Source organism: Hylaeus volcanicus, unplaced genomic scaffold (genome assembly GCF_026283585.1).
Source record: "Hylaeus volcanicus isolate JK05 unplaced genomic scaffold, UHH_iyHylVolc1.0_haploid 13067, whole genome shotgun sequence".
NCBI classification, from domain to species: Eukaryota; Metazoa; Arthropoda; class Insecta; order Hymenoptera; family Colletidae; genus Hylaeus; species Hylaeus volcanicus.
This window is the reverse complement of record NW_026531358.1, coordinates 426-9,104: the sequence shown is the minus strand read 5'-3', so window position 1 is coordinate 9,104 and position 8,679 is coordinate 426. Positions and strand designations below refer to the sequence as shown.

The window sequence follows — 8,679 nt, the reverse complement described above, 5'->3', positions numbered from 1 at the left end:
AGCTCTGCTGTTATGGCTTTGCAAGAAGCCAGCGAAGCTTACCTCGTCGGTTTGTTCGAAGATACCAACCTGTGCGCAATTCACGCAAAGAGAGTAACGATTATGCCAAAGGACATCCAGTTGGCTCGTCGTATTCGAGGAGAGAGAGCTTAAACATTTTTTTTTTTTTTTTTTTTTGTGGTAAACGGCCCTTTTTAGGGCCACCAATTCAATTACAATGTATAATATCCTGATGTTTCAACTTTTTACAAGTTCGTATTCAACGAATGCCTTTAGTCTTCCATTGATTTAAGAAAGTAAACGAGGGTTAGCTTGTCCTTTTATATCCGTCTTTTATGACCTGATCTGTAATAAGGTTTAGGACATAAACGTCTCCAAAGCATTCAGATCTGGATTTCTATTAACTTCTAATATTACTAATTCTATAACAAGAAAATGGTAGAAATTTTGTATTTGAAAAAATTATACATAAATCTTGGGTTGGGCTGGATGGGATTTATCTGTCCTTGGAAACAACGTGATTCTCTCGCTATTCGTCCACGAAGGTGCGCTTATCTAAATCGTTCCTATAAAACCAATGTTAGTATATGTATACGTTCTATCGATAAATTTGTAGAAAGGGATAAGAGCCCACTGATTTCACGTTAACTAATGTTCACACACATAATTCACAGAACAACGAGGTGGCGTCGACGTGAGTAGACCTTTGTATTATATGGTAGGGACCCTTCATCGGATGGTATATACAGAAACAGGTTTTGTACAATTCCGGTTAGAATTCGGCGCAGCTTTGTGGGGAACCGGCGAAAGAATCTTTTATGTACAGAAACACGACCCTCGGCGCGTACAATGGGCTGAAGCATCTGCTAGGCCAGCTGGCTCGTAATGTGGGGTTGTTCACGAACCTGGACTGTAATCTATATCGAAAAACTCGAAATAATCATGAGAATAGTATTACGAATACATTATTAAATAAAAATTATTTAAGGAATTCTTATTAGATTATATTAACTATTTAAAATAACTATCTGTACTAGTATCTAAAATTATTCAATGTTTTTGAGGTAGGTAATATTTCCTTCGTTTGTAAGTATTTTGTGGCCCTAAAAAGGGCCATTTGTATTAATGTGATAGTTAAGCTTTCTTTTCGGTCTTCTTCGGCAACAAGACAGCTTGAATGTTCGGCAATACACCACCTTGAGCGATGGTTACACCAGACAACAATTTGTTCAACTCCTCGTCATTACGGATGGCGAGTTGGAGATGCCTCGGAATGATTCTAGTCTTCTTGTTATCACGAGCAGCATTTCCAGCCAATTCTAATACTTCAGCGGCCAAGTATTCCATGACAGCAGCAAGATAGACTGGTGCTCCTGCACCAACACGTTCAGCGTAATTTCCTTTTCGCAGAAGTCGATGTATACGACCAACAGGGAATTGAAGACCAGCTCTATTAGAACGGGACTTTGACTTTCCCTTTGCTTTACCACCTTTGCCACGTCCAGACATTTTTAGCGAACTGAAGAAGTAAACTCGAAACGAACAGTACGGTGTACTCCACAGAAATGATGCTCTGACACGAATATGCTTCGCTTATATACCCATTCAGCGTTGCGCCACGCAACCAATGACGGCGCAGCTCGAACGTGATTGGCGCGCCGGTACTAGCACGTTTCACGATATATATGGGGCGTCACCGGTGGCTCAGCACTCAGTATCGAGTTCTCGCTCCAGTAATACGCACGTTACGTTTATTACGAAGAGTATTTGAAGATGCCACCGAAAGCAAGCGGAAAAGCTGTGAAGAAGGCTGGTAAAGCCCAGAAGAACATCAGCAAGACCGACAAGAAGAAGAAGAGGAGGAGGAAGGAGAGCTATGCTATCTACATCTACAAAGTCTTGAAGCAAGTCCATCCTGACACCGGAATCTCCAGCAAGGCTATGAGCATCATGAACAGCTTCGTCAATGATGTCTTCGAACGCATTGCTGCCGAAGCTTCCCGATTGGCTCATTACAACAAACGATCGACCATCACATCTCGGGAGATCCAGACTGCTGTGAGGCTTTTGCTACCTGGTGAATTAGCCAAGCACGCTGTTTCAGAAGGAACCAAGGCAGTCACCAAGTACACCAGCTCCAAGTAAACGCTTTAGCGTTATTAGATTAATCGGCCCTTTTCAGGGCCAACAAATTTCTAAAAACAAGAAACAACCTCTGTTCAATAATCTGTTTATTGAAGTTCGTGAATGATTAAAACTAACTCGAAATTTCAGAAATACGTAACAATCTTTAAAAATAGTTGTAAAATCGAAACCATTGTATGGGTGTTTTTCGCGGTGTTTTGCTACTACTTGACTTGCGCAGTACATTGCAATATTGTAAGGTGTCGCGATCAATTATATACATAAGTGAATTAAATATTTTCAATTTTAGTCGTGTATTCTATTAATCATATTGAAAAAATTGCACTATAGATAGGTGAAGTTTCTTTTAGAATAATTATTGAAATTCGTACACAAGCAGAAAGGATAACGTTTATACAAAACTATCAAGCCTCTGAATAGCTGACGATAAACAACTACGATAGCAAAATGTAAAGCGTCATAGTTAAATATCGATTTATGTTGAGAATAATTGATACTGTGACCTTAGTATTGTACTATACTCAGAAATTTCTAACGTATTCAACAATGAACAACACGATTATTGTGAAAGTTTCTTGCTCGGCTAGTTCATTGCGAATGCTTCCTGTGAAATACAATAGTATGACTATAGTTTGGAAAGAAAGCAATCACGGGCTCATATTTTAATGCTGGTTTTTATCCATATAATCAGTCAAATATAATGTTAATGTTTAACCAATGATTTTAGAAGCATCTTGCATAATACATGCTTTGCAAGGGTTATAATCGAAACATTACATAAGTACTATAACCTATAACAACGGTTCTATGTAACAGCGTTCTCACATACAATTCTTATTTCACAAATATATATGTTGTAGTCGACTTAAATCTTTTACAGTTCAGAAAAGAAAATTGCATTGTGTGTTAATACACACCTTCATAATTAGGTATAAAATATAATACTAGGGACATTGAACCGAGTGCAGTTAAAAATCTTTATGATCTTCACCATGGATTCTTACAACCTATGGTCGGTGTCAGGCACACACAACGTCGCCCCAATAACGCCTAAGGGACAATGTTCATTTGGCAGTGTTAAAAAATTATTCGTAGAGTATTTATTTAATAGTGACGTTTAATTTACTATAAATTGTCATTGTAGAATATCATGACACTGTTCTGTACTATAGATGGAGCAACTGTTGGTAATCGCCAACAATTCCGATTGGTAGATCCGAGAAATACCTATATAGGGAATTTTACGATGTCCAGGATCAAAGACACTAGTAATTAATAGTTCCTATTTGTTACGCCAGGTGTCGTGACTCGCAGGATTCATGAACCTCTCATACTTTAATTTGTTTCTATTATGCAGAGTTATAATGGACAAACAGTAATAAGCATCACTCGGTAACTTTTTCAATATGATTTAATATTTACAGAATATTCACATATTTTGTAACTACTCGATCCTTTCTGGATCTTTTCCTGATAAAGCGAAAGGTTTACATCGAATGTAAGAAATGTAAAATTAAGAATCTAGGAGATCCATTTTCATCTGATATGTATGTAATATATTGTACAACTTTCTTGCAAACCACTAATAGCAACATGTTGATGTATAAATTATTGAAACGATCAGGGTTTCTGTCACCTGCTTACATATGTGGCCATTTCCAAGAAGATAAATACAACAATATTGAGAAAGGCTAAAATTAAAATAAATAACGGCTTCTAATCGTTCAAATACTTAAATAATCTATACGAAAAAATTGGTACGGGACACAATACAAGAAACGATTTTAATAATACTCGCAAGAAAAGTCTTTTCTGTATGCGACTGATTGAAGTTTTTGATTCGAGGTGATCTCATAATTTAAAAAAAAAATAATCTTAATTTATAATAAAAATGCAATACCAAGCAATATAATCAGAACGATATTACAAAAATATTGCTAAATCCTTATTCATCTTCCTTGTTCTGTACTGTAGACTTTCCTATACATCATATTTTGCTTTCGATGAAAGCACATCAAATAGGAACTGTTACATACGAACCGAATACAATAAATGTATTCAAAAAAATATTATAACTCTACAAAATGTATGAAAATCACATTCGAAAAGTATGAAACGAATGTTTAACGTGTTCACGATAATTGATTTTAATCCAACGACAGAACGTTCCGTGGTTTAAATCGCGCATCACCAGTCGGTGAAATGTTAACGGAGTTTTCTCCACATCTGATACAAAGATCGTATGAATGACGGTGTGTAAATCAGCATCGGTGCCTCTAGTTCGATTTTCAATACTATCATTGATCGTGTTTACGAGTAATTACGTAGATTTTTAACTTTTTCTACGCGATGTACTATCGCTGCAAAAAGACGGTCGTCACTATCTGGCGCGATATACGGCCTCAGGAAGGGAATACGGGCGAAAACTAAACCACAATTAAAACTAGACACACGCAGCTAAATTTCCATGGGTCGGGTATTCGTTAATACGAATTCAACGAGGAGAAATAAACGTCGAAATAGAAGGTTCGTTTACCGGTTGGTCGGTGTCAAGGAATTGCGGCGTCCGACATATTGGATCAGTCTCTCTCCATGGTCCGTGCCCGAGAAAGAACCTCCGCGCTCCCGGGTGCAAAAATATACTCACTCCAGCAATCGCATTCGAGTCGCTCGAGCTGTTTAAAGTCACTTTCCGTTGTACGTTTATCAGAGATTGTTTGATCTTTGTTGAGAGAGAATGGACGAAAAAAACGCATCCGCAAACACATCCGTCGAAATGGGTGAGAGCAATTCAGCAACGGCAGCGAAGAAGCCAGCGAAAAGCAAGTCGAAGGCACAACGTGCGAAAGCATCTCATCCACCGACTTCGGAAATGGTCAACGCCGCCATTAAGGAATTGAAAGACCGAAAAGGATCGTCTGTCCAGGCCATCAAGAAGTTTATCGCCTCCACTTACAAGGTTGACGGAGAAAAATTTGCTCCGTTCATCAAGCGATACTTGAAAGCCGCCGTAACATCTGGTGCCGTCGTACAGACCAAGGGCAAGGGAGCTTCTGGGTCCTTCAAGCTATCAGCTGGAAAACCGTCGGAGACTTTAAAGACTAAGAAGGAACTGCGTTCACCGAAGAAAGCCGAGGTGAAGAAGGTCGAGAAGAAGACCGTGGCAAAGAAAGTCGCCCCCGTGAAGAAGCCAGCAGCTAAGAAACCAGTAGAAAAGAAGGCAGCCGCAGTGAAGAAAACCGCAGCGAAAGCAGCGGCAACTAAAGCGAAGACTGCCACAGAAGCTAAGAACATGTCCAAGTCGAGGAAGACCGCCAAAGCTCCTGCAGCGAAGACCAGGACTCCTAAGCCGAAGAAGACCGCTACATCGAAATCGGTCAAGGCTCCAGCAAAGAAATAATTGCGCTCTGCAATAACAACATTCAAACATAAATGGCCCTTTTCAGGGCCACCACATTCTTACCACGTAGAACTACCCACTGCCTCTTTCTTTCTAGGTATCAAATGCATCCTTGCAAAGTATAAATGTTCATAATTTTAAATTATCGTGCTAAATTGCAAAATTATTTTGCGTTGTACGAAGAAAGTACTTTATTACGAAGATGAACATCTTAATTTTAAATAGTTCACTACAGCTGAACAGACTCCGACATATATCATATACCTGCCTGAACAATTAATGACTAGCGACCAGAGTAGACAACATTTTCTTGGAATTCTAGTGTAACGAACATTAAGGAAAAGTAACGAACAGTTCTTAAATATTTCTTATTTATTAATCGAAATTTATGTTTAAACAAGAATTTTATCCGTTTGCGGTAATGAATGAAAAAGTAACGAACAGTTCTTCGATATTTCTTATTTATTAAAAGAAATTTATGTTTAACACGTTGATCGCCACGTCACCCATATATGGGCGACAGTGCTTTTCACTGAAAAACGAAAACTATTAATTCTGAAAGTTAAGTGTCACAGAAAATGAATTTAAATAAAATACTTGGATTTTGATGAAGTTACAGAACTAAATACCAAAATAAATGTTTCATTACGCAGCTTTCGATAGTCTGTAAACAAAATTTAAACACGGTAGAAATTTTCAAGAGTTTTAGTCTGGCAGTGAACGTGTTAAACAAGAATTTGATCCATTTACTTATCGAAAGACGAAAGACTGTTTCACGTTTAGAGAAATGCGTAGCAAGTATAGCGGTCAGGGTCGGAAGTACCTGAGGGCCGTAAACTAACGGTTCTTCGCATCTGGGTGGCAGTTTCCCACAAATGCGCTTTCTAAACGTCGCGGTAATAACCCCTGTTTGCAAGTGTGATCTGTCGATAGGTCCTACTGCAACTTAAGAGCTTACAAAGTCTTCGTTAGCTTCAATTCGCACGCATAAGATGCACAGAATGGGATAAGGTCCTATTAGAACTACTGATTTTGTAATGCTTTATCATAGAATACGCGTTATACGTTGATAATGCGTATTACACGTTGCGAATAAATCATTATACAACGTTCATATATTAGGTTGTCCCAAAAGTTTCTTTCGTTTTATTAATAATTAATTCATACACAATATTTTATGTTTTATGTTACATTACAAAATTGTGTACAATTCATTTCGCTCCATTACTGTTACAGCAACAATGTCTAAGAAATTAGATTGTCTATTTATAGAAACACTGCTACACAAAACAATTGAATGCAACTCACGAAAGAAACTTTTAGGACAACCTAATACATCTCTGGTTGTATGTTTTTGACTTCTCTTAGTAGCTGGGAAATCTGCGTCGTATATTGTTATTTAGTGTGAGTGTTACCATTAGATTAAACTAGTGTAGTTTTAGTAAAGGGAAAGTTGTTACTTTCTCTTTGATAATTGTTCTGGGAAAATGCTTACTTATATTTGACGTGTGGTTGTTCAAAAAGGTCATTCTAGGAGCTGATGGCAATAAAATCAATTTTTAGACACTAGGTTTTGTAATTCTTGAATGCTTAGTTCGATGCGCAATCGAACGACGCCGGATTTACGGCTGCGAGGGCCAGTAGATGGTCTGGAGCGCGAGCTCGAACGTGATTGGTCGACCGGCGCTCCCCCTTTTCGCTATAAATACCGGCTCGCGCCGGCGTCAAAATCATTCTATCTGCATCCTTCGTGAAGTTCAGAGCTCTCGTGCGTTTTTGAATCTGATTCTAAACCATGCCACCCAAGGCAAGCGGAAAGGCTGTGAAGAAGGCTGGTAAAGCCCAGAAGAACATCAGCAAGACCGACAAGAAGAAGAAGAGGAGGAGGAAGGAGAGCTATGCTATCTACATCTACAAAGTCTTGAAGCAAGTCCATCCTGACACCGGAATCTCCAGCAAGGCTATGAGCATCATGAACAGCTTCGTCAATGATGTCTTCGAACGCATTGCTGCCGAAGCTTCCCGATTGGCTCATTACAACAAACGATCGACCATCACATCTCGGGAGATCCAGACTGCTGTGAGGCTTTTGCTACCTGGTGAATTAGCCAAGCACGCTGTTTCAGAAGGAACCAAGGCAGTCACCAAGTATACCAGCTCCAAGTAAACGCTTTAGCGTTATTAGATTAAACGGCCCTTTTTAGGGCCAACAATTTTCTCGATACGTGGAAAATATTCTGGTTTCTAGAATTGAATTTCTAAGAATTTTATAATAATATTAATCCTGATCCTTGATAAGAATATTTAATTAAAATTTCATTATTGTATTACAAAACAAAAATGGCTTGCTGTGGTCATCTTTAACTTATAAAAAACAAACAGAATGTTCAGATTTTTGTGAGCACTCTCAGTTTGAACGGAGTCTTACCTACAAACTACGGATATGAAATGGATTATTTGCATTATTGTATGTTGTTATTATTTTATATTTTGTATAATATAGATGTTATATAAAATTATACGCTTCTTGAAAGAGTATTCTTTGAACGCATATGAATTTTTGAAAATAGTAAGATTGTGAAATAGGGTTTAGAACACTAAACCTATCAAAGTCGGTTTTCAAACTTTTGTGTACAGTTTTTATATTCAATATACAATTGTTACATTAATTATTCACTTTAGATCCCCGTAAAATATTCTTGCATTGAAAAAAGTGTTTTTAAGTTATCCTGTCATAGTTAAGAATGATCCTCGTTTCATGCTGTAGAACATGAGGTAACAAATTTTAGGTTAGGGTCGAAGACGCCGACTTATGGTTCTGAGTTCGTCTTTACTTCGTATAGAATAGACATTGTATGTAAGCGTCGACCCGTGTGGAAGGTCTGTCGTCGTTTGGGAAACGGTGGTAACCGATAGCTGGATGCGTGACGAATTCTAAGAGTCACGGATGTTATGGTTAAGGCCATAAAGGTCTGATGCGCCTCTTTTGGCGGTGGCCGACAGAGTCGGGTCTCGTGACTCGACGTCATAGTGCTGCATAGCGCGTACGAAGATATAAGGGCGTTCTCGAAGGATCTGGCCATGGAGTTCGGTTGGCGTTTTATCTTTTGGTAAGAGGAGTGTGAGGAATCGCA

The 8,679-nt window shown here is 38.4% G+C and overlaps 4 protein-coding genes across 4 annotated transcripts; 3 read left to right on the top strand and 1 right to left on the bottom strand.

Moving 5' to 3' along the window:
• Positions 1 to 154: 154 nt before the first annotated feature.
• On the bottom strand, positions 155 to 1,560 carry LOC128882097 (histone H2A-like). The gene has a single exon (XM_054133664.1). The coding sequence runs from the start codon at positions 1,507 to 1,509 to the stop codon at positions 1,135 to 1,137; it is 375 nt and encodes a 124-aa protein (XP_053989639.1). The 5' UTR covers positions 1,510 to 1,560; the 3' UTR covers positions 155 to 1,134.
• A 160-nt stretch (positions 1,561 to 1,720) lies between these two features.
• LOC128882094 (histone H2B) lies at positions 1,721 to 3,009 on the top strand. Its single transcript, XM_054133661.1, has one exon. It carries the CDS (start codon positions 1,774 to 1,776, stop codon positions 2,143 to 2,145), a length of 372 nt encoding a protein of 123 aa, XP_053989636.1. The 5' UTR covers positions 1,721 to 1,773; the 3' UTR covers positions 2,146 to 3,009.
• A 1,781-nt stretch (positions 3,010 to 4,790) lies between these two features.
• LOC128882095 (histone H1-III-like) lies at positions 4,791 to 6,323 on the top strand. Its single transcript, XM_054133662.1, has one exon. The coding sequence runs from the start codon at positions 4,883 to 4,885 to the stop codon at positions 5,543 to 5,545; it is 663 nt and encodes a 220-aa protein (XP_053989637.1). The 5' UTR covers positions 4,791 to 4,882; the 3' UTR covers positions 5,546 to 6,323.
• A 964-nt stretch (positions 6,324 to 7,287) lies between these two features.
• On the top strand, positions 7,288 to 8,014 carry LOC128882096 (histone H2B). The gene has a single exon (XM_054133663.1). The coding sequence runs from the start codon at positions 7,341 to 7,343 to the stop codon at positions 7,710 to 7,712; it is 372 nt and encodes a 123-aa protein (XP_053989638.1). The 5' UTR covers positions 7,288 to 7,340; the 3' UTR covers positions 7,713 to 8,014.
• Positions 8,015 to 8,679: the final 665 nt, after the last annotated feature.

Bases quoted from the DNA above. Each gene is read 5' to 3' on its own strand.
- LOC128882095 (XM_054133662.1), top strand. From the start codon at position 4,883: ATGGACGAAAAAAACGCATCCGCAAACACATCCGTCGAAATGGGTGAG.
- LOC128882096 (XM_054133663.1), top strand. From the start codon at position 7,341: ATGCCACCCAAGGCAAGCGGAAAGGCTGTGAAGAAGGCTGGTAAAGCC.
- LOC128882094 (XM_054133661.1), top strand. From the start codon at position 1,774: ATGCCACCGAAAGCAAGCGGAAAAGCTGTGAAGAAGGCTGGTAAAGCC.
- LOC128882097 (XM_054133664.1), bottom strand. From the start codon at position 1,509: ATGTCTGGACGTGGCAAAGGTGGTAAAGCAAAGGGAAAGTCAAAGTCC.